The sequence below is a fragment of the Microcebus murinus genome, chromosome 3, assembly GCF_040939455.1.
Source record: "Microcebus murinus isolate Inina chromosome 3, M.murinus_Inina_mat1.0, whole genome shotgun sequence".
In the NCBI taxonomy this organism is placed as follows: domain Eukaryota; kingdom Metazoa; phylum Chordata; class Mammalia; order Primates; family Cheirogaleidae; genus Microcebus; species Microcebus murinus.
Window position 1 is genome coordinate 105,462,167 of NC_134106.1, and position 26,288 is coordinate 105,488,454.

The window sequence follows — 26,288 nt, forward strand, 5'->3', positions numbered from 1 at the left end:
TGAGTTATATGCAACAAAATCCACGTTTTTAGAATTAATTTGTCAATATTCATTGTAACAATAAGAACATCAACAAGTAAGATTTTCTAGAACCAACTGTAGGGTTTTGCTTCATGAGGCCCGGGCTCAAAACTAGCCTGAGTTAAATACAACTCACATGGCAGTTGATGTGTTAAAGATGAGGTAAAAAATATCATCTAATATTTAATTTTAGCTTTTGGGATAGACATTTGTAAATGCTAGTTGGATTTTAAAAACCTGTCCATTTGGTTATAACCTTAATTATGAGTATTTACAAAGTCAAAACATTAGAGATTATAAAGTGAAGAACTTGTTTAATTTTTATGATATGTAATATTAAAATAAAATTATTTTAAGAATAATTTCTAGAATTATTTGTATATACATTGGGTGGAATGGATGTCTATATATATTTATTAAGTGTCTTATTTACTAGACTTTATGCTACTTGATAATATGAAGTTGGAGACCATGTTTTCTTGTTTATCATTATATAGCCAGCTACTAGAACTGGGCCTGGCAATAGATGCTCACTAAATATTGCTGAATTAATTAATGAATAAATTACTATTCTATGGGTCCAGGATCTACTCATAATTTCCATATTATCTTTGCTTTAATGCCTTATTTTCTTTGCTTGCTCTCCTGATAACTCAATCTAAGTTGAATAGGGGTGGTACAGACATTAGTCAAAGTGGGATCGATTAGTATAAAACATACTGTATAATAAAATAAATAGGCTAATCCCAACTCTTTGTAAAGACTTGAAGAGTATACTTTACATTTCAAAATCATACTTCTTTACTAAGTACATTGTTCCCTTCATTGTCCTAATTGACAAAACTAAGTTGTATTAATGACAAATTTTTACTTTGTAGTTGAGAAACGTTTTATCCATCAAGGACCTCAGAGCTCCATGAAGGCATCTGGATGGTCTACACTTGGCATGGAGAAAAGTCATAACATTCTCTATTTACTATACTCTTAATGAAATTATTTTCTAGATAAGCTTATATGGATCAGTAAACTTTATAAGTAACATCAGGTTGAGAACATTATAATTGCTAATTCAGATTCTTAATACATCACTGATAATGTCCTTAAGTATATATCTATTTACATATCCATTCATCAATTCACTTATTACTAAGGTATAATTGAAATCCAACTTCAAATACACCTGTAAGTTTCAGGTCAAGAAATCCTCTCTATGCCACAGAAGAGGTAGGTTAAATTTCTGTTTTAAGTAGGTTTTCTACCATCCATGTTATTCTTTACACATTTCATTTCCATTTTTATGAAAATCCTGGTATGTTTTTTAAAATTATACATTGTTTTATTTTCTTTCTTTCTTGGGAGAAGGCAGGCTGACACTGGGTGGGAATCAAGATTTGCTATTGGCTTGCTAAGGTCTGCATAAGAAGTGATTCTCTTTGAGATTCCAAGGTAGTTTATTGCATGTTATCATGTTTCTGTTTTTTAAATCACTTGCATTCATTTTGAACCTCCATACCAATTCTACTTCATTACTGCCTTTTCCACTCTTGTTTATAATTTCCATCCTCTCTCCACCACATCTCAGTACTCTAAGCTCTCAGAGTGATAACCAATTCACTCTTTTTAAATATGCAACAGAAACCAATATATTACTGCTGGGCTAATTAACTGCCACATGTGAAAATACATTACATATTTCATTTCACTTAATCCTTGCTACATTCTTAGTATGTAGGTTTTATTATTTTACAAGGAAGGGAAAAAACGGAGGCTCACAGACCTTGGGTGAGTTTCTTCAAGTCATGCAACCAGTGAGTGGCTAAGATGGAGTTTGAACAAAATCTGTCAAAGAAAAGAAATCCATGTGGTTTCCATTGCATCATGCTGCATCTTGCCAGGCCTTTCTATTATGGGGATGATCTTAACATCTTTTACCTGCATCTCTTTGATTGTTGGCCAATCCTTCCTTTAAAGTTTACTGTAGGTTTTATCTCTTCTGCGGAGCCCTTGCTGACTATCTCTTCCTTAGCTCTTTGCATATGACATATCTGTAGTAGCACATGTGCTACTTAAACCTGTATGTATCATTTCTGTTGCTCAAATGTGGCCTCTAAGAGAGCAGGATTATTATTTTTAGTTAGTTCAATATTGAAGGGGTTTAAGCTGAAAGTTCTCTAAATCAAGTGATCTCAAACCTCCAGGGCTTAAAATCACTTTCAGGATAACATTAAAATGTTCTTTATTCACCCTCTCAATTCTCATTCTGTCACTCATGTACAATGGAATTTTCCTGAAGCTAAATGTCCTGTGACATTGCAATACATTGAATTCAGAGCAGATACTAGACTCCAGCTATCATCTAATAAGCGACTCATTAAAGAGATGTGCAAAAGTGTAAAACAATGTCACTATTCTCATTTCTTTTTTGTTTTGCAAAGACTGATAATTTCTAATAAAATGTTTTATTTATGTCAGCACATAATGAAATTATTATGGCTGTTTTCAAACATATTGATAATTAATTATTTTTAAAGTGTTTTAATTTTAGTTTTGAATATAGTGAAAATCAGTAGATATATTCCACATAAGCAAAAGCTCTTTGGGGTCCCCTACAGTTTCTAAAGTATAAAGGAGTCCTGAAAGCCAAATGTCTGAGAACCACTGGCTAAAGCAATGTCTAGCACAGATAGAGCACTCATTAAATATTGATGAACAAAACTGAATAATCAAATTGATAAATAAATCTGGTGGTGGAGATAAATGTTCTAGTGAGGAGTTAGGCTTTTCATTATTTTATAAATTTACTCTAGCAAACAATTATAAGTCAAGGAGATAATAAAAAAAACCATATTAACAAATATTCTTTAGGAAAAGGTACATTTAGAATATTTACTATTTTAATTGAATAAAATCATGTTTAATTTAAATTAATATTATGAGTAAATATTACTCAATATATTAATCAACAATTAACCAGGTATTCAGTTAAGTTATTAATTTTTATAAAGGACATAATGGGTCATTCTGTCATGGCTATATATTGTGAGATTTTTAGGGAGCAGGCTTATAAAACATTAGAATTTGAAATCAATTAAGGAAAATATTATAGATTTGCTAGGAACTTTATACAATAATTTTAAGGCAACTATATCTTGAAATTTTAATAATATTGTCACCTAGGAAAAACTAGGTTATACAACTCCAGATTTGTATATAACAACATTCTAATTATCATTCTGAAAATTGATTTTTAGGAAGAAATATATAATGTTAAAATGAATGAGCAACTTTAAAGACAAAAATAATGGAATATTTTATGTTTCTACTTTAGGTTTGAGAAATTTTAAATAACATATAATGGTATTCATACATCATCCTTCAACTTTTTACATATGTGTGTGTGTGTATATATATATATATAACCATATCTCAAATTCAATTATAATGTAATTCAGTAATACTAGCTAAGTTTTACACCTAAATTTTTATACTGTTCACTAATTTCTTCATTGTATAATTGTTTAGCAAAGCTGATAGCCGGTGTTATGAAACACTTTGACTTAGGTCATTTTTATTGCCATTAAATTATAAAACCTAGGAATGTAAAATGTCAGAAATACAACCCATAATACAGGATACCAAGAACACCATTAACACTTACTAAAAAATAAAAAAGATAAATATAGGATTAATAATCAATGATTGTTTCATCTTAACTCAGTTATAATTTTTACTGATTACAAAAGAACCTCAGGTAATGCCTATGCAATGATGATTTTCACAGGTATTTTTAATTTATTTTCTTCCATGTGATCTCAGTAAAGTCCTGACTGATAACCTCGCCCAGGGTTTCCCTGATTATAGTTTTGTAATTTGAAAACACTGTTTGTTCCTCACTTTAATAGAGATCAGGCAATGTCGTATCTATGGAGGAGGCGCAGTTTCCTGAGTCCTGTAAAAACATGCAAAATTCCTCCCTTGCCACAGTTTCCAGATGCCCCTTCTCCACGTCTGGTGACACCCACGGCTGATCTTAATCCCATCATGCCAGAGTCAGTGCAAACATCAAGCTGACCTCTCCATTACATTTTTAATAATCATTCAGAGGCTATTAGCAAGAAAGAAGATTAAAGAAAATCAGAAACGTCTCATTGCGTGAAGCATGGCCTCCCTGGAGGAATACCCTACTGTTTGTGGTCACAAAAGCCCTTCACAGGATTGTGACAAACTGTGGGAAAATTTTAGAGTTAGACCCAGATCTCAAATATCCGGTTTTCCAATTGTTAGAGAAAATTTACTTTTAAGATAGACCTCACTAATCAGATAAGGAAAACAATACCGGTGTCAGGAATGTTTATGCAGTAGCCTTTTTTCATGTAGCCTTCTACCAGACATGCAAGGTTTTGAGAAAAGTTTCAGAACATTGAGCAGAGAACAAGGGTCTGAATGCCTAATTAACCTCCCTGTAATACATTTATATACTATACATTCATTTTTAATGTCTCTCTCCTTCATATGTTCTTGTTCCTCCCACCATGTCATCCGATCCATTCTTCTTTTTTCTTTTTTTATTTCAGCATATTATGGGGGTACAAACGTTAAGGTTACGTACATTGCCCTTGTCTCCCCTCCCCCCTCGAGTCAGAGCTTCAAGCGTGTCCATCCCCCAGACAGTGTGCATTGCACTCACTATGTATGTATATACCCATCCTCTCCTTCCCCCTCCCACCTGCCCCCCACCTGACAAATGTTTGTTTTTCTTTTTTTCTTAAGATTTTGGTTACATTTTATATCTTTGCCTCTCCCTAGCAAGGGTTAGGGGTATGCCCTTCCCCTCCACAATGCTCTCCACATCCCTCAGATGTGGGACTATCCCCCTAACCCCCAAATCCCTGGTGAACACCACCACCCTTTGAGCTCCATAGTGTTAATCAGTCAGTACCAATTTGATGGCAAGTACATGTGGAACCCATTATTCTGATTTTGTGTCACCTAACTTTTGATAATGGGTTAAGCTCAATCCAGGGTAATATAAGCAGTGCTAGCTCACTGTTGTTTCTTAGAATTGAGTAATATTCTATTGTAAACATATACCAAATTTTAATAATCCACTCATGAATTGACGGACACTGGGTTGTTTCCACGTCCTTGCAATAGTGAATTGTGTTGCCATAAACATTCGGGTGCAGATGTCTTTATAATAGAATGTGTTAAGCTCTTTTGGGTAGATGCCTAATAATGCTATTGCTGGGTCGAATGGTATTTCTATTTTGAGCTCTTTGAGATATCTCCAAATTCTTTTCCACAAAGGTTGCACTAATTTGCAGTCCCACCAGCAGTGTAAGAGTGTTCCTGTCTCTCCACATCCTCGCCAGCATTTGTTGTTTTGGGATTTCTTGAAATAGGCCATTTTCACTAGGGTTAGATGGTATCTCATTGTGGTTTTGATTTGCATTTCTCTAATGATTAGCGATGTTGAGCGTTTTTTAATATGTTTACTGGCCATTATTCTGTCTTCTTTAGGAAAGTTTCTGTTCATTTCCATTGCCATCCATTCTTGGACAAACTTCACCGACTCACCACCACTCCACAACCTCCCTCCCAACACATTGCCTTTCCCTTCTGCAAACTCTTCCTCCATCCTTTCATCCATACTCTATCAATCTTTAAGAAGCAGCTCAGTGTGTTTCTTGTTAATAAAGTTTACTACCCTTATCTCTTTGCTTTTAACTCCCAACCACCGCAGTATCTAGCCCTTATTTTTGTACAGCACCTAGAGAACACATTCCTTCAGGACATGAAGCAATGCCTGTTCTGCTTTGCCATTACAGCCCAACAAGTGTTCTCTGTGCTTAATTTACTGTGTTGGTATTAGTGTCAATATCATAACATCGATATTTCTACCATGATTACATGTTTTCCCAAAAACAGAAACTAGAATAAGCATATTTTATAATGGTCCAATCCATAGTATTTTCTATGCTATTCTTATTGCTTCATCTTTGTGAGAGAGATTTTCTGTTCTTTTGGGAAAACAAGCTCATTAGATAGTCTTTACTATCTATATCACTCAATAATAACCACAAACTGTCTCACCATACACTTCTTATTTCTTGTATGATAGGACCTATTTTCCCTTTTTATCATTACCAGGTGAAAATCTTTCTCATATCATTGTCCAGTAACAAATTCCTACCAAATACTTCATGAGGGTGAGAGATTCTTTTCTTATCCTGGCCCCTACTTTTCAAATATATTTCATTTTTATTTCCTTCATCCATTGTCATATAATAATTGCATGTATTTATGGGATACACAGTGATGTTTCAATACATACAATGTGTAGTAATCAAATTAGGGTAATTAGCATATCCATCATCTCAAACATGTATCATTTCTTTGTACTGGGAACATTCAATAGCCTCCTTCCAGCTATTTGAAACTATATATTATTGCTAACTGTCGTCATCTTATAGTGCTGTGGAACAGTAAAACTTATTGCTCCTATCTAATTTTTTATCCGTTAACAAATGTCTCCCGGGGTCCCCTTCTGTCTGCCATTCCCAGTCTCTAGTATCGTCTGTTCTACTTTTTACTTCTATGAGATCAACTTTTTTTAGCTTCAGCATATAAGTGATAACATGTGGTATTTAACTTTCTGTTTCTGGCTTATTTGACTAGCTAAAATTCCAGCTTAATCTTTTGGGTTATGCTTTTATGTTGTTTATGTTATTTATAAACTTGGCTATAGATAAAATCATTTTATATTAGTTATTATATCTTGAATAAATTATGCTGTCAGTGTTCCTCTGTGTTTTATGTATATATATTTACTTTTCAAATTTTCTCATAAGTATACCTTTGGTTACTTTTAATTTTTCACAGTGCAATGCTAATGTATAAATGTATTATCCCATAATAATCTACCCTTCCTAACACCAAAGGAAGATTTTACTATATATAAAAGCCTTAGTACATTAGGGACCCATATGCGAACAAACAAACAAACAAAAAAAAAAGCTCCATATCATGATACATGCGAGTATTTGGCTACAAATTAAGAGCAGGTGGATTTGGGGTTTTTTTTTGGCTTTTGAGATTCCACATATGATTCTTCCAGAGACAAAAATGCTGATCCCAAACTAATCAGTTGGAAATATGTAAATGTATGAATAATTAGGTTTAATTTTTGAAATTTTATATTACTAGAATATGTAGGTTTTAACTTTGGAGGGGGATACAAACTGTAAAATATCATTAGTAACATGAATTAATATTTAAAAATTAAATACAAAGACAAAAATGTATAAGAACCAATGCAAAGCTACAAAAAGATTATGTTCAACCAGATCAGATAAAAATTGTTTGCTAGAGTTATTTCTTTTAATTCAACAGGCCTAGATATTACATATGCCTTCAGAATTCTCTGACACTAATCTCTTATGATAACCAATTAGTTTCCAAATTTCCCAACCCAAGGGCTGACTAATACTATTGCCTAAGCATTAGGTGGGTCATGTTATTTTAAACAGATATGGAGGCTAATAGTAAGCAGTGTGTCATAGACCAGAGGAGTTGAGAAATTGGAAAATTTTGTGACACACTGTTTAAACAGGATTAAGGCAAAACCAAAAGGATTATCATGCTCCAAACTCCAAAGATCTTTGTGATAGCTGCTTTCCTAAACATTAGGATTAAAGGTTAGAATCACATTCAGAAACAAGAATGCAAACAAAAAGCCCTGTCTTTAGAGAAAAAATCAGCAATGTCCTAGCTCTTATGTAACTAATACACTAAGAAACATATTTGTGTGAGAGGTCAATTTCTTTTTTCATAAAGTAATAATAATAATTCTATTTTTCGTTTTATATAATACTTTTTTTCATTAAATATACACCTAACTTTTGCAAATTTATGTATATTTATACATCTCCACTATATATAAAACCTTCTGTAAATAATGTTTAAAAGAAACATTTCTCATGTGTACTTTATATTTAAATATAAACATACAAAATTAAACATTTCTTTAAAAACAGATACTAAAAGAAAAATCTGTAGCAATGTTTGCTGTGTGATATTATCTCATATATTATTGAAACAACTAATCATTATTAAAATTCAAATAGTTTATTGTTATCAACTGTTTATTAAAAATTAATCTATTTTATATAATTCTATATATCTACTTCTAAAAAATTGCACATAGTCCAGATTAAACTATATCTATAAAAAATCATTAAATATGAACATTCTTATAACATTTATTAGATTGACCTCCTGCTGTTTATAAGGAATCAAATTTAATTCTTTTGTATTAAGTTAACAAGTTTAGGTTGTTTTGATGTCAAAACTGCATATCCTTAGGAGAACATTAAAATAAAGGTGCATTGTGAGCAGTTATGTAGCAACAGGGTAGAGGCAGAATGAAGAAATGATAATAATCCTACTATATGTTGGTAAGAAAATACATACCTATTTGGTATTAGGTTTATCCTATGGATTTTACTTAAATCTATTATAAAAAACTATGCCCATTTATTAATTCCCTGCACAGTTAAAAAGTGAGAATAAGATGTTATACATAGCAGTGACTGTATCCCTGGACTTGGAGAATTAAAGTTGTAAAAGTCTTCAGATTCACATCTTTCAAAATACCTAATTTATTTAGATTGTCTTTGAAATGTATCTAGATTTAAACAAATTAAAAAAAAAGAAAAGAAAACAAGCTCAGGGTTTTTGGAAATGATTTTATTGGCAAGGTCTATGGATGGACACCATTGTGTAGGGGCTGCTGATTTTCCCTTTACATATTTCCCCATCTCCCTTCCCCAGGTGTTGCTGCCATCACTACCTTTCCCTTCCTCCCCTTTCCTCATGGCAAGACGCATGGAAGAAGAGTGCTGTTAAGGCCTCTCCATTAATCAACAGGTATGGTGGTCCTCATGAACAGTGCAGCTGCCCCTCTTGTGCATTCTCCATGAATGATCTCTATCTTTTACATTTACAAGATTAATTTGTCCACTACACAGAGCCTACAATATGGAAGAATTGTTCCACCTGAGTTTATCTTGACATATTTCATCATGCTTATGCTATGCATTTCCTAATTCCCCTCACAGTGGTACATTTTTTAAATGTAAAGAGTATAGAAGAATTAATGATATAATTCTCAGAGAAAGTTATGCAGTTTCCTCAACCAATTATATAGGAAAAAAATGGAACTTGTATGTATAAATATGCCACTTTCAATGTTCAACAAACAATTGTTGTATAACATACCTTTGAAAAGTGTAAAATAGGAATATTTTGTGAATTTTTGTCAAATTTCAGTTATAATATTTGCATTTTCAAAAGGTTTGCACAAAATTGTATGCACATTAATTATAGTACTTACACATTTGCCAAAGAAAACTAGGTACAAGCCAGGTCAAATAACACTAAATACCCTACAATGCTATGCCATTCAGATGTGAGCTCTAAATACATGCTCATTACTTTCTGCAAAACTTTCTTTTGTCAACTTTGCTGGTGGCATTTGAAGGAGACAAGGGGACTGTTTTGTTCAGTCCAAGATATCCTCCAATCAGGGTCCTATATTTTGAAAGGAGCTATTTCCTCAGGGCTTAAACTCCAGCAGGATCATAAGCTATAAAACATGAACACTCAGTCATCACTGGGAAACACCCACTTTCTTGATTTCCTTTTCCACTAGTGGAACTGGTCTTCCCAGCTCCTGCAGGGGCTTGTTTTAAAGATGTGTTAGGCTCTACCTTACATCGTTTATGACTCTCTCAGGTTCTTTGAGACGTATGACTAAAATGCTGCCTTAGGGCTAAGAAGATTATTGGCAGATATATTTGAAAAATAGTGCATCTATAGGTGTGCTTGTGTGTGGCAGCATTGTTTGTGATATTCTTTAAAATTATAGCATCAAAACTGTTCATGTACATAAAGAAAATCATTTTTGATTCACATGCATTTTCACTGAACATTAAAAGATCACATTTAATTCTTCCACTGTATTGAAATGCACTGGAATACCAGGAAAAATGTAAAAATTAATGTTAGGCTTGACCTTTAATCTCCATTTAGAAATGTATAGCTTCCTATTAGATAAAGCTCTGATCACTGGTTTCTCTTCATGATCCCACTTGTACCTGCATTTCTAGTCTTTCTTTATGCTTTAATCCTGGATGCCTATTGGGCTCAGTGGGTACAACATTTCATGTCCACAGGCCAATGCACAGTTGGGGTCCCTCCAGCTGCAAAGTACTTTACCCATGCCTGTCTGGAGAATTCACAACAGTACAGCAAACACATACTGTGAATGCACTATGTGTTGGGCACAATGTTAATGAGCTTAACCTCTACTTAATCCATCCACACAAAAGAACATGGTGTTAGAAATTATTATCACTCATATTTAATAGGTAAGAATACTGAGTCTTGGAGAAGTTGGATGCCCTCCATTCGACTCAGGATTGACCTAAGTGGGATGTACCTTATATGGTTTCTCCTCATTCCTCCCAAGCAAAGCAGTACTCTCATTCACACTCAACTCTGAAGTACTAGAGGACAATAATTTTGCCTTATCCTTTATAAACTCTTCAATGTCCACAGTGTTTGTTAACTCACTAAATATTCAACAAACAAATGAATGTTCACAAAACAGTCATTTGTTTTCTTCATCTAAAATGGGCCCTTTCTTCTACTCTGTTTTTATTCCTCTTAGCTTATGGTTCTTGGCCATTATTACCTTTATATATAACTTGAGATACTTTCTATAAGAAATAATTTATTATTTTCCCCAGATTTAGGACCTATAATCCAAAACCAAATGTAAAATAGTTGAATCTATTAAAAGAAGAAACTGATAATTCAAATTCTATAAAATTTATCAATTCTAATGGTATGAAAGGAAGCATAGAAATATTTATATCTCATATGGAAAGATGAAAATTCAACCAAAATGTTCTAAAGATTTGAGAAAAGGAAATGAGAAAAATTATACATTATAGGAAAATAAAGGAAATGTGCACCAAATAGGAAAACAGTTCTACAGTTTACCATAAAAGGGGAAAAAAAGACAGAAAAATAAAAAGTAGATAAGGAAAAGAGGACAAACCAAGGAGGAAAAACAACATATTTGAGAACAAAGAAGCAAAATTATTTTGGAAAGTGAGTAAATTGAAAAAGAATTAAAAATTGAAGGAAACGTAACATCGAAAACCAGACACTGAAAGGATTTTAAAGGAAGATGAAATAAAACTGAGAGGAGAAAAAAAATTAACACAGATATAGAAAAAGAACTTTATTCATGAGTTCTGTTTCTTTAGTCTCAGAAAAGTCTTTGAGGTAAAATGGCTGGAAAGAAAATGGATGATTTAAGGATGCATTGATTTGTGTACACTGTATTTTTTAGGAATTTTTCTGAAAGAACAGTCCTTTTGAGAGTAAGAAAAGGGCTTAAGCCTTAATTTGGAGCTATGCATTTAGAACTAAAATGTTTTTGTCTAGAGAATACAATTAAGACAAGGTTTGATGGAAAATTAGGATTCAAGTCAAAATATCACTCCCTACTATACTCTCTATCAAGATAATCATAAAATTAATTAATCTGTTAGTACTATGAATATAAGGATCATAGCATGCCTGTTTTTTATATGGAGTGCCTGGAGCATAGAATAAATGTTTGCTTAATTAGTCATGGAATCTTTATGGTGGATAGAGAGATTGATGGTAAACCAATCCAGTCTTAGATTGTGCACACATCCCCCACTTCCATTCATAAGACTTGCTCATCTAGGCTTGAATAATTCCAGTGATACAAAATACAGAGGTAGTTCATTCTACTTGTGGACAGCTTTAACTTTCCAGCTTTTTATTATACTGAACCAAAATTTACCTTCCTGTGACTTGAAGCCATTTATCCTGGGTTTTCCTTTTGGGAAAGCATAAAACAATTTCAATTCCTTTTATAAATGAAAGTATTTCCAGACCTAAATTCAGACAGACACTATGTCACAATGTCTAGGTATCTAGTGTCCCTTTATATATTCTTTTCTAGTTTACAGCCTCAGTCTTCCTAAATTTTCTGATACTTTCTCACAAGTCCTTTTACTATTCTGGTTCTTCTCATTTTCTCATTTAGTGCAAAATGCTTTTGCATAAAACAAGAATTTCAGGATGAACTCCCACAGTTTATATTCTTGCATTTGGTTAGTTTGAAGAACCTAGCAAATCCATTTGAATAGCTTCAGGAAATAAAAAAGGAGGTGCTCTTTCAGCATATGGCTTTGACATGAATTTGTAGATAACAGAGGTGTGATTTGGATAGCACACATATGTAAAATAATACAAGTTTGTATAAGAGTAAATTTTAAAAATAATAGCATTTGATGAAGAATTATTACTCTTTGCCTTTTACTTTTTAATTGAGTATATATTTTAATTTGATTTGGGTGCTTGAGGGGAATGTATCTTTGCCTAAAAAGCACGTTCATCATTCTAACATATTTCACACTAAAAAAATATAATATCCTTAATTGGATAACAATACCAGTGAAAGTAAAAGACAAACCAAAAACAATTGTTCAATGCATATTATTGACTAGATTGACTGATAATATGAGCTCATATTTAACAATATATTATCATACATGGAGGTCAAAATAGAACAAAAAGAAGTTGAAAGATGTATAAAGTATGGGCTGTCGTGTCTGCACTTTTCCTAATAGAAGTCACTGCAAAGTAAATTCGTCATTTATGTGAACTCTTACTTAATGCCAAATTGCTGTCAACGTCCCCTGGTGAGTCCTATTTATGAGTAGATTATGGACACTCTCTGAGGCCCTGCACATCTCACTTTCAGTGAGTGCCTATGCAGAATATATGGCCTTTTCTAGAACTGGGAAATTTAATTAATTTTCTGGCAGAGAACACTTTTTAATGCCAAATCCCTTTTTTCTAACCCTACCCAAGATTTCCATTTTCAAATGTGCTTCATATATTATGAACCTATGTAACATAATCCTAATGAAGGCCTTCCATATGGTAATTATAGTGTTTTAATTTATACAGTATTTTCAAAAGCCCCCGTGCTGACATAAATTCTTTCTTTACGGTACTGAATGTCGCTTTGTAAGTTGTACGAATATATGTACCTCTCTCTACTTTTTTGACATTTAGTTCCCAAAGCAATACCCTTTAGGTATTTGATTATATATAAGATTCTTAGGCAATATTCTTAAAACAACAGAGAACCTGTATCTTCTTTGTCTATCACTGCTATTAAAGGGTATGCTGTGTGCAATGTGTCTAATATCGTACCTTTCACTCTGTCTTTTAGTATCAGAGCAACAGGGGATGAAAAGCAGGAGATATGGATTAATCACTTAACCTCTCAAGACATCACTAACTTTACTAAAATGACTGATTTGAACTAGTTTATCTTTAAAGTAGCTTCCAAGTTTCTGTAGAATATGGAAGACTAGGAATTTTAGAAATTGGGATTTTTGTTCTAGGTTTGCCAGTAAACTATATTTGACCTCCCTGGGGCATGGTTTCCCCCGCTGTAAAAATAGAGAGACTGAGCTAGATCAGGAATGTAATCTTTTGTGATAACATGTGTTGACTTATTTTTCTTTCTGGAGCTGTCTCCTGAGAAGGATTCTGAGAACTTGTTTTGACTCAGTGCCATGGAGTTCATGTGATCAGTCACCTTTTATGTCACAGACATGTTTCATTAATTCTAAGAATGCTTCTCAGTCAAAAAGAAAATTTAAATTGCTATATATTTCCTTGTTTGATGTATATACAGATACTTTTTATACTTAGAGATATGTGAATCCAAGAAAATGTTTGGTGCTTTTAAGGAAGATGGGTTGAGGAGAAGACAGTCACTTGAGATATTTGGAACACTTTAATGCAGAAAATAAATGAGGGATTTGACTCATTCTTTTTGATTCCTACTAGCAAAATGAAAGCCAGTAGTATTATGTGGGGAAAAAATGTATTATGTAGGGATAAAATTTATTACTGTAAGAAATGCTCAATAAAATCTGATCCATAGAATAGTCTATGCTATGAAATTTATATCATTAAAGATGTTAAAATTTAGATTGGATGAAATTTCTTAAGACCATTATTGAAGGAACTCATAAGATAGCAGGATAGAGAAAATGATTTCATGGTCTGTGATTCCATAATAACTATCAGACATAATAATATCAGTAGTTTTGTACTGGAATTTGGTAGCATGATTATTAAAAATTTCATTGGAATTGGTGACTTAGAATTTTTAACAGAAGTTAAAATTGGCTCCCTGTTAGTCAGCCAGTGCTGTGGCATTCTAGTGAAGTGCTTTATCTTACCAAAGCTACCCTTTCCAAAAAGAAAGCCACTGATTTTCATTTGTGGAATCACTGCCTCTTTTGTTATCTGTGGACTACACTCCCTGTCTTCATTTGGAATGTTATTTCTCTATTGCGCTATAAGTGACTATAATGGAAGTTACAATAAAGGTGACTAGCAAAAGTAATTTAATGATTGATTGTTTTCATCCTAATAAGGTGTGGAACATAAAGCATTCACATAGAATCAAAAGGCATTTTACCTGGAAGAAATTATGAAAATTTCTCATTATGAAACCCAGTTAAGGCAAAAGTACCTTTTTCAAGGTCACTGAGAGAATTGCGATCCAGGTTTCCTGAATCCCAGTCCACATTAACCAAATTTACTGAGGTCACTTGCTTAAAAAGTAGAGGTCTTGGTAATTTGATGCTTTCTTTTGCATCCTTGGGTTCACTACCTGTCTCGAATCAGCAGGATGAAATAGGAAAGCAAACAAACAATTTTGTGTAGAAGAAACAGAAAAACATTAGCTAGCCTAGCCTGCTGTGTTCCTGGAGCAACATGGAGGTGGGCATTCCATTGTAAGCTTAGCATTACAAACATTCTTTGTCATCTACTAACAACTTTCGTCACTAGTAAAATCAGTAAAAAATATATTTCAATTTAGAATCAGGAGCTTAATAATATGATCTTATCCCCACCATCTGGTGGCTGTGTGCCCCTCAGAATGCAACACCCTTAGAGTTGACAGCAAGTAAAGTGGAACAAGTTACTAAAGCATTCCAATTACAAATGTTAGCCAGACTCAACCATCACTATTTGAGCTTGCCTGTCCACTGTAATCAAGATAACAGACATAGATGAAATAAATAGAACATCTGATTATAGAGAGAATCGTTAACACCAACCAGCACGTTAGCTGATTGTAATGGGATATTAGTTAATTGACGGGGGGAAAATGTCTTTAGATACCAGTAGTGCATATTGCTCAGGATTCTGATTCTTTGAGATCTTAGTTGAGGACAGTAGAAACATAAGCCAGTGTGTTCAAGTAATGAAGAAAATGCAAGAAAACATTTTAAAAACAACAAGGAAATGTAGATCTAATTTTGATATTATGACACTTTTGTGATGATAGTGGAAAACTTGGCCAAAATGCTGAAGTTTTACTGATCTCTATATTTATAAGGAGGAAAAAAAATGAGATTGGAAGGGGTGATTGTTTTACAATGGTGTTTTGGTCATTTATCTTAAATGTTTTTTTCCCAATACACTGCCCTACTGTCAATGACTGTTTTTCTTTTTTTGAATCAATTATCAAAAATACATTGTATATCATAGTTTTTAAATATACAAATTAAACAGGTTGTGCACTATAAGGGAATTTTTGGTTATATCCAGAACACAATTTCTTTTAGAGTACTGAAGTTCTAATTTTATCATGGAAATCAAAGGAAAAGTTACTTTCACTTAGCACATTAATTTGCTTTACTTCAAACTTTGCTGGATCAGATTAGGTTAGAAGAAAATATCCAAATATTTTTAGCTTCAGTATGATTGAGAAAAGAGGTAGTAATCAAATCATTTGGTTATGTTTTGTGACCATTGAACTTAAGAAAATTGTGATTATCCTTCAAAGACTAAAAAAATATGGAGAACTGTGATAGGTAAAATGTATTGGTATGAGGAAGGAAAGAGAGAGGAGGAGCTAGATTAAAATTAGGTAAAACAAACTACATGTACATTGAAAGAATCAGTGAGGTAGGAGATTAAAGTTTTTTAAAATACACTTAATTTTTAGTTAGACAGACAACTTGTCTGTTTCTTGCATGACAATTTCAGCAGGAGGAATTGAAACACAGGAAACTAAGTGTACTGAAGTTAGAAGGAAACCAAAGATCCATCTATAGATGTCTCATATAGTTAGCTGGATAAATTGGCTTTAAAAAAATATATCTAGAATATATGTCATGGATATATGAGTGGAATACAAGCATAGCATCATATCACACAGGTATCAAAGAAAACAGAATTGATTGATAGTCATTGAGGTTCCCTTAATAATTTTGTCAGGATAATATACAGCACAAAAGAATTACATCTATAAAATGTAAAATTTATAGCATTTGGAGATTTAAATTACTTTAGAAAATAAAATATATTTCATCTAATAAAATTTTTAACAAGCCTCTTAATTTTTAGAATTTGATACCATGAGAAAAAAATCTTCATGTATTTTTGGCAGAGCACTTTAAATTTTTAATACTATTTTAACAGAAGAAATTAGTTTCATTTGGAAATTGAAATGATTTACAACTGAAATACATGATTATGGGACATCATAGCACATTTAACGCTATAGCATTTTGTTTCTTTTTAAGAGAGGATTTTGCTGTTTATCTAGATTAACCGAAAAAAGGTAAACCAGTCATTTCACATAATAAACCACTACTATTATTGAAATAGTGACTAGAAAAGACGAAAATCAAATTCTCTCATTACAAATTTAAGAATACATTTTTAAGAAAAGTAAAAGTATCATGAATAGATAAACCATAAAAGCATTTTACTTAGTAGATAATAATATATTTTTCAAGCATAGCCGTATTTACTGGCTATTTTATTTTAGCGTAACCAATAAACAAAAGTAAACAATACTTCAAGGAGATAGCAATGATTTAAAAGGTTTTACATTTTGTTAGGGGAGGTCTGCTTCTGTTTTCAATAGTGTGAGACTCAAAGCACTAGATTAGCAAAATTAGATGATTCTGAAAGTTTGAGAAAGTATTGAATCGTCTACAATTTGGTTTAAAATCACCAGCATTTTCCAAAGATGTTATAATTCAGATGTTGCAGTGACACTTTAATATACCCTCAGCTTTTACCTGCAATTGTATTTTATTTATGAGATTCAATAATGAGAATGACTGTTTTGAAATTTGCTCATAAATTGAAGGGCACTAAAAGGAGCATTTTAGCAGTATAAAGGTCTTTTTCTTTAAGTCAAAGATTTATTATAAATAACTGCAAGATTCCAAAGTGGTTTGCTCTAAGTTAATATGTGATATATACAGCACCATTACTAATTAAAGTTATGAACTATTTTTTAGGCTCTCATAAAGTCTAAATGCCAGAGATATAAATTATTTTATCTTATTGGATGAATTATACCTTTTTTAGAAAAAAAATAGGATTAAAATCTTAACTTCTTATTACTGAGCATTTTGGGGGAACTAAAATACAAACTATTATTATATTAATATTAAGTGTTATAGAGTTTACTTTGACACTACTATAATTTATATAAAAGCGTGTTTCCTGCAGTTGCATGAATACTTTAAGTAAAATGTACATACTGCTTTTTCTTCCAGAAACCTAATGGGATTAAATCAATTTTAAGTGTCTGTGGGTCACTTTAGTACCTATGACGATGACACCTAAAGATTTACTTTATTGGCAATGAAACTCAGAAACGTAAACTAAAAATGAAAGTTTTCTTTTATGTTAAAGAGTTTACAGTACTATAAATTTTTTGCCTTCATCTATTTTAGTCAGTGTTTCTTATTTATTTGTTTCTTCTACTTTGAATAAATAATTGAGAGCTTCCATTTTATTTAGCAAAAGTCCTAAAAGAAAAAGGACCTAAACTTAATAAATGAGTACGTGACTGGGAGAGCTAAGAACTTACACCAAATCGCTGTCTATTAAATGTTGATAGTCTAACTACTCCATGTTCTATTTCTTCACCTGTGAAACAATAACATAGTAACATACATTCAGCTCCCAACAAACAATTCATGCAGAACTTATACAGATGGTTTGAAAAGAAAGAAGAAAGGGGGGGGGCGAGGGAGGGAGGAAGAAAGAAAGAAAAGAGGGAGAAGGAAAGATTTCCTATTGAATTACAAAAGGATCAGTCTCCCTGTGCAAATTAGAGATGCCACCACACCCAAGTAGAGAGAACACAGAGGACAGATGCAATAGAATTTTTTGCTGTGAAAATATGAATCTTTACACAGGTAGGCTTAAAGAAATGCTTTTGAGAATGAACTGGAAAACGAGAATTGCCTGTGGCCAGGTCACATAGCAGGGCACCAAACAGACACACCAGTAGACCAGGCAGTTTATAAATAAGCAAAACGCTGCCCTGTGATGTTACTTCCTTCTGCTTACTGTGGGTGGACCTCCTGTGGCCTAGCCACTTTTTTAGAGTAATCTTTTAGAGAACTCTTACAAAATGGTCACAGAAAAGATCTGGAGAAGAAATCACAGGATACATTTCAAGCTAAACGTTAGAGGAACAATCACAGTGTTCACATGAGAGTCAAAAATGGGTGAGAACTATTAATTCTCAAATACTGGTTAATCAAAGTATTAATCTTCTTTGGCATCTTATTTTCTATCCCAGGATTTTCTTGGGTATTAAAGATGCAAATCAATTGTAGCTGTTAAGGTGGCCTCCTCCATTTCTCATGTGAACTTAAGTTGCATTCACATGATTTTATGAAATATGAAATGAGAAAATAACAGTAAGACCATACACGAGACCAAAAATATTTCTAATGAATTAAGGAAATATAAAATTTACTATTAGAATGTTTTAATCTGAATAAACTGTGTTAGCTCTCTCTTTGAAGAATTTAAAACATTAGCATTAATTCCATTAAAGAGTCTAAATGGCAAAAATATATGAATTAAGATGGAAAGAAAGCATAGTTATTATATGACCTTGTAATGAAAATATGTAGATTTATTAATCTTCTGTAAAAGGCCATTTACTCTTTCAACAGATCTTCTCTTGCCAAATGAATACAGTCACTTATTATATCTTTTATGGGAACATTTATAAAGTACTTACTATATTCTTAATAATACTATTTTAAATTAATGAGTTTCATTCATATTATCTTATTAAAATTATTTGATGTGGCTTATACAATATCATAAAATCCTGGCAATTAATCATAATTTTTTTTATGATCAAAACATAGCTAAGTCTACTAAAAACACAGCCCTGTTTTCCCTGACTTATTGTTCTTGTTTTTAAAAAATGTAACGTTGTTGATGGCTTTCTGCATACGAGTATTGTCAGTTGATTCAGACTTCACGTGCATAAAACTTTTATATGGGTCTACTTTACTGGTACCATCTTGTTTTTACTTCCATCTTTCACTTACAAACAGAGCCTACTCATTTCACCTGTTGACGAATGAAGATACAGATAAGTTGTCTGCTGTTATTTTGGTCAAACAGAACATGCCCTCAGGGTGTCGTTTGAAATTTTGTCACAATAATTTTAAAGCTTTTCATTTGACCTAACTAATCTCCCTCACTCAACTCTTACCCACAAAGTAATTTTTTTTTTTCATTGTTGGTAATGTACCTCCCCCCTTTCCTCGGTCAACATTCACATTTATTCAGTGCATCTCTTCTGAGCTTGATATCAGGAACAACAGAATCCAGTTGAACGGATGCATATTCATGTATGAATGGTTTATTTGAGTTAGTCTTGGAGAAAACAAACTGTTTGAATTGAATTTCTTCTTTTCTATGAAAGGCCTTTAACATCCTAAAACAGAGATTTATGCAGTCAAATAAATGCTTAATAAGCAGATGACTCTGATTGATAGAAGTTCAGGAAGTATGACAAAATGATAGGGAAACTACTGGCATTGTAATCGAAGAGTTATTAAAGCCAAAGTTGTTTGCCAAAGTATATCAGCAAGACTTGTTCGAGTTGGACAGCTGAAGTCATTCTTTCATTAAATTTTTAACCCTCATATTATTTAAAAGATATATGTATATGCATTTGCATGCTTTATGTATGTGTATGTGCTTCTAACTGAAGTAGAAAAATGGTCTGTTAGAAGCAGTCACTCTGTATTAGTGGGATGTTAATATATTTCAGCTGCAGTAAGAACCTTGACTTCATATTAGCATTTAACTTGGTAATCGTCCAAGTTATCCTTTATTTCTGCTGAAGTGGCAACCTCTCAGCTGGGCCTCCACCACAAAGTAACAAGCCTGTAGACCAAGTTGTATTATCATCAGTGCTATTTATCAATCATAGTAGATGTGGAAAGTAGACTTCCTTACAACTGCTGCCGGAGTGAAAAACACAGAAGAGGTATGCCATTGGTGCACTATTGAAACTATCATATGAAATTCCAACCTTGGCTAATGGTAACTATAATCAGGAAGGTAGGATAAGGGCTGATTCACAGATTCCTCTGGCTTTTGGTTTAAATCTAATCAATCAAAAATAAGTTGTCCAAGTATAAAATATCATGCTGCATGTTGACTAAGCATATGTTTTGAGGCTTAAATGGCATTGGGGGTTTTATATTCCTTTCTACCTTTGGTAAGTTGCTTTTCCTGGATAAATACCATCTTCTCAGTGTTTGCATTTTATGCTTCCTCTCATTATTGGAAATCCCTAAATTATACAGTTTTCCCAGCTTTCCTTGATTATTTAATACCAAGTCATTTATTTGCATCATTATAATATAAAGTACCTTTGCAAAAACAGTGGTAATTAATTTCATCTAATAATTAATAATAATACAGAGTACCTCCTTTTTGCCTAGTCCTGTGCTAGGTGTTAGACTGAATTTATAGAATTTAATTTGCTACTTACATTGTTTTTTTATTCCATTTTTTCCTATTACAATGCAAATGGAGTGGCTGCATATTCCTGCATTTTTCATAGCTAATAGATCATAGATGGTATAGGCTGTGCATTTTGGAATTTATGATACCTGCCAAATCTGAGTAGAATGCCAGAAAGAAGAAAAAGAGGAAACAGCACATCCAAGGGAACTACCCCTTTTTATCATCTCCAAAATAATTTTTCAAGTCTAGGGAAATTCTGACATGAGTTAAAGCCTTTCTCAACTCTAAGAACAAGACTTAATTCAAAAGAACACTCTAAGTCTCCTGAATCTAGGCAGCATCAGAGGGGCCATATTTTTACATGGATGAACCGCCCAGGGCAATCCCGGCAACACAGTTAACACAAACACATTCTCTTCCCATTTCAAACACATATGTCATATCTTTCTCCCTTGACATGTCTTCAGTAAAAACATGTATTTTGGCTTTTTAAAAAATATTCCATTTTCTGTTAACATTAAATTGTCTACACATTATTTTATCCCAATAATAGCATAGAACTGAGTCTACTGTGTGTTTCAGAATTCATTTCCTTTGGGGAATGTCTTATTCATGGCTTTAGTATGCCATAGGGGAAATGACAGGGTATATTAAGCTTCTTCAGCAGTAGTAGTTATATTTATTTTGGGACTTACTACATTTTATTTTTCATATCTCTGCATATGAGAAACTGAAATGGACCTATTTTCTTACCTCCCTGAGGTGGGCAGAAATAGCAGCAGCAGATGTGGGGTTTCAGAGCTTCGGACAACAGGTGGAACTACTGGAAGTACCAGCACATAATAGATGGAAATGAAATGGTTCCACAAGCATTTTCACTGACTCAGGCAATTCGTATGAAAACTATAAAGTCCTTTCCCTTTTCCACATTTAAAAGATGTACTACTGAAGTATTTTGTTGTTTTTTCTCAATGCTGTTCCTGATTTTGGTGAGTAGAGAGGCACTTTTCATTCCATTGCTTAAGATTCTCTTTCCGGAAAAGTAAACAATATTCAGAAAGTTATTGCTATAAGTTTTGCTTGAGTACTTGTTTTTTAATTCATATTTATGCTATGCTTTTTTACACAAAGGACTTGAGACATGTTCTGCAATCCTTAAGAAATGAATATATGCTAATTAGCTTGTGTCCAGTTATTTTAAACTCAAAAACTCTTAACTTTTGTTGGTCTGTATTCTAATATTATTTGTAATTCATATGTGTGGTATATTTAGTAGTTGGTCTTTAAGGTATAGCCATTTTTATTTTAATTATATATGAATTTATTTATACAGAATAACAATATATGATAAATGTTTTCTGCAATGTAAGTTTATGTTTGATGATTCTGACTTAACCACAGGAAGATAAAGCAATTTGGATCAGCCAAAACATGCAGATATAATGAATTGGTTAAATAGTCTGTATTACCACAATTCTAATTATATAGGATGACATCTTTACATTTAGTGGATAATTTCAGGGAAGAACATGAAATTTAATTTTTCCAGCCTTTCACAAAGTACAATGAATCACTGTTATCAAAATAATTTTATTTTATATTCGTTTGACTATTTTATTGAGCCTCTCCTTTCCTGAAGCTATCCCTCCATAGATCACATGATAAGATATCAAATCACCTCTCACCAATCATGCAATACAAACTATCTTCAAAATTCTAAGCATTTATCCCTCACAAGAGATGTTATGCTGTTGAATCTCTCAATGCAAATTGGTTTCTTTGTCATTCTATACCAGCATTTAAAGAAATTACAGAAAAGAATGTACAAACCTTAACAATTTGACATTATGGTCATGTTAAATTTGACATGATGGTCATGTTAAATATTTTCCCTTCTGTGTTTGCATCTGAATTCTTCCTTGAAAAACAAAATAATATTTGATGTTTTGTGGTATTCAAGTAGAAAAAAATTTTAAAAGGGGAGAAAAAGAAGTAATGTTTTCCTAAGTTCACAAGTGCTCCAACTGAGTTATAGCAAATCTTCCAGCAATATCTAGACAGGATCGCCATTTTCATCTAAAAGTATCTCTGTGGAATGAAAATTCATTCTCCTCTTGAAATTTTTCAGGATAATTAATTTTCAGTGCACATAAGATGATTTAGGTAGATAACCTGGCCTTGTTAAACATGCTACACTGTTTCTGACCATCAACATTATAACTCATCAGACTTGCCAAAGCAAGAGCTATTTAAATCAAAGAATTTTCATTGCAGTTCCCTGACTGCTGCTGGTTAGATGTCAGAGCTAGGAAGATACTCTCCAAGTAATTGTAAAGCACTGTTCTCCAATCAGCATATATTATTGCAAGCAAGAACTACACTGTCAGAATTTCTATTTAAGTTATAACTAAAGTCATTAGAACTTTGAGTCATGCATACTTAAATGTCTCTACTGGTTTAAAAGCATGTTACATGCCTCTCCATCCATAATGGTGTTCAGGACAAAAATATACTCTTGATTTCTCTAATTATACACTAGGTATAGCTGTCATTGTTTTACAACAGGATTTAATATCCATAAAGTGTTTCATGGTGGTTTTATGTCTTAGTTCCAAAATGTAAAGTAATAGCTCTTAAAGGACAGGAAAACTAGGCGGAGGCCTAGTTTTGATATGAGAGTAAAGGGAGAAAAAACACACTTTGTATTGGGTTTTGTTTGTTTGTTGAGGGGAGTGGGATATGGATTAAGTTAGCAGGGATTTGTTTTTCTTTCACCTTTCAAGAGACACTGGAAGTAGGTATTCACATAGAAACTCTTCATCAACTTTAGCCCCAGAGTTTCATGTTGTCTGGTAGTTGAAACACAAAGGGAAGCACCCTATGTCGAGACTTGGCCTTGTTGCAAATAGAGAGCAAAGTTCTTCCCAGACCACACACCAAATTGCTATTAAAACTGGAATGAGAATCTAGGTTATCAAAATTGCTTTCAAGGACAAAATCCTGTTACTCTTGTGAGAAAACATAATTTAGTAAGAAGGGCATCAAAATAAAAACTAAGACTCTCCATTTTAATCCTTCTTAGGAAATAAATTAAGCAATGTAACAGCCTCTCTGTGCCTCAATTTCCTTAATGCAAAATTATGTAGCTGGGCTAAAGACTTTTATCATCTCATCTTGTTTTAAATTTGTTTTGTTTTTTTCTTTCCCTGAGTGCTGGATAGTTTAAAATTAGCCGATATAAATAAAATGTAGCTATTTAAAGTGAAAACAATTTGCCATAAAAATTATGGATTGAAAGATGTTTTAAATCTATATAAGGATCGTGGCCGGGAAGAATATTGAATTGCAAGAAGGGAAAGTAATGATCGAATTGCAAAAGAAAAAAAAAAAATCCATCATAAAGATGATGGATTTTTTTCTCCTCTTGGTTTTTCAGTTTGTATGAATTACAATTCTAGACTGTACTTTCCAAACTGATAAGAGCATAATAGCTAACAATAGGTATTTTCTAAAATTAGACCAAATAGAATTTCCTACACATTTAGAATCAAGCAATTTTTATGGTTGATATCATTCTCTTCAATGGACAGCCTACATGTGATGTCTTTCTGACTTTGTTCTCCCCATTTAAAATTCTAGTTTATATTTTTGCATGAAAACTACAAAGACTGTGATTGGCAGCAAGTATAGACAATTGTATAAACTGAAGTGCACTTTAAACAGGAGAAAACACTGGGTCCTATAGAAAAAACACTGAGTCCTGTAGAAACTCATAGGATCCTAGAGGAATTTTCATATTTTCTTCTCTATCTCTCTTACCATATATACTATATTCAACCTGAGCATTTTTACAATGACACTAACAATAAATATATTAATAAACAGAAGCTTTCTAAGCCAAATTTTCTGAGTAGCATTTCCCAAGCCTCATATGAGAATCAAAGAATTTAAGAAATGAGATATCTGTATCCTCTGAGTACAAACCCTTGGTGCCCAGTGTATAGTACTCCTCCCAATTAAGACACACTTTTGCAGACTTTTGTCCTGGAATTGAGTGATGGGAACTAGAAGAGCTGTATTTTCTGTTTACTTCTAGCAGAACCTGTATCATAACTCATACAAACCTTGGTTTGTGTGCCTCACTCTTCCAGCCCTGTGAGTGTAGGGGACATGTCTGCTTCACTCACAACTCAGCACCTTGTACTTAAAGGGTCCTAGTATATATCTGAAGAATAGATGTAGTTCCCAGATTTTATTAAAAATGTGCTCCTAAAAGCCAAATAACAAACACAAGAACACTATTCCCCATGTAGTCGCTATTGTTCCTCCTGAACTTCATTTCGCAAATATTTGTTGAATGGACACTGTGTTCCAAATACTGTTTAGTGTCTAGCAAGAAAAAAAATTAACCATATAGATTATTTGCCCTGTACAAATTCAAGATTCAGTGGGAAGAATAATACAAAATTGATAATAGAATAAAATGACTATAAATATATATAAAGGATATTATGGTAGGAAAAAATAAAAGCCAGTTAACCCAGCCTTCAGATCAAGGTTGGGAGACTTCTTGATTGGGGGAGAACATAAACAGAATCTTGCTTCTGTCTTGCTTTAATCTCCTAAAATAAACCCTGAAGTTTTTGCTTATCATCCTTAACCTTCTTCACATGTTTTATTGTGCATATTTTTTTTTGGCACAAAAAATGTTTTACTTTTTGAATCAGGAATTTTGAAAGGTTGATTTCACTGGCCAGTTCTTTGGAATCCAACTTAATAAAGAAATGCCTAACAGTTTGTAGTTTGCATGTCTCTAGACGAACAAGAATATCACCTGGATTAAAAGAATTCTCATTAAACGTTGGAAAACTGAAACTGGCATGCAATACTGTATAGGGGCATAGGATAAACTCCAAGTTTGTCAAGCATGCATGTGCCTGCATGCCTCTTGTTCTTGTTGCCCTGTTACAACTTTTTTCTCTTCTCTTTTTGGACAACTCTTATTCATACATTAACATTCACAAATATTATCACTTCTCATGAAGTTATGTAACAGCTTCAGGATCCTGCATAAAATTATAATCTCTCCTTCCCTTTATAACATTTTGTATGTATCTCGGTCAGAGAATATTTACTGAGAGCCTGTTTTGTTTAAAGCACTGCACCAGGAACAAAGAGCCATTTCAGCTCTAGAGACAGGGCTGTTTTAGGCCAGGATGCAGAGCCTAGACTTACTGGTTATTTAAGGCCAGTGTCTATTTTGAACGTCGCATGCTCTTGCTGTACCAATTTGTTAAGTATTT

At 32.9% G+C, this 26,288-nt stretch overlaps 1 protein-coding gene across 7 annotated transcripts in view; it reads left to right on the plus strand.

Moving 5' to 3' along the window:
• Nucleotides 1–26,288, plus strand: part of PCDH7 (protocadherin 7) — a 400,741-nt gene that overhangs the window by 210,518 nt on the left and 163,935 nt on the right. For 2 of the 7 annotated variants that reach the window (XM_012767267.3, XM_012767269.3), the window contains exon 3: nt 8,854–8,949. The exons of the other annotated variants lie outside the window; for them this stretch is intronic. In XM_012767267.3, the coding sequence (XP_012622721.1) occupies nt 8,854–8,942 (89 nt within the window). In that variant the 3' untranslated portion in view covers nt 8,943–8,949. The remainder of the gene's footprint in view (nt 1–8,853; nt 8,950–26,288) is intronic. 7 annotated transcript variants of the gene reach the window in all.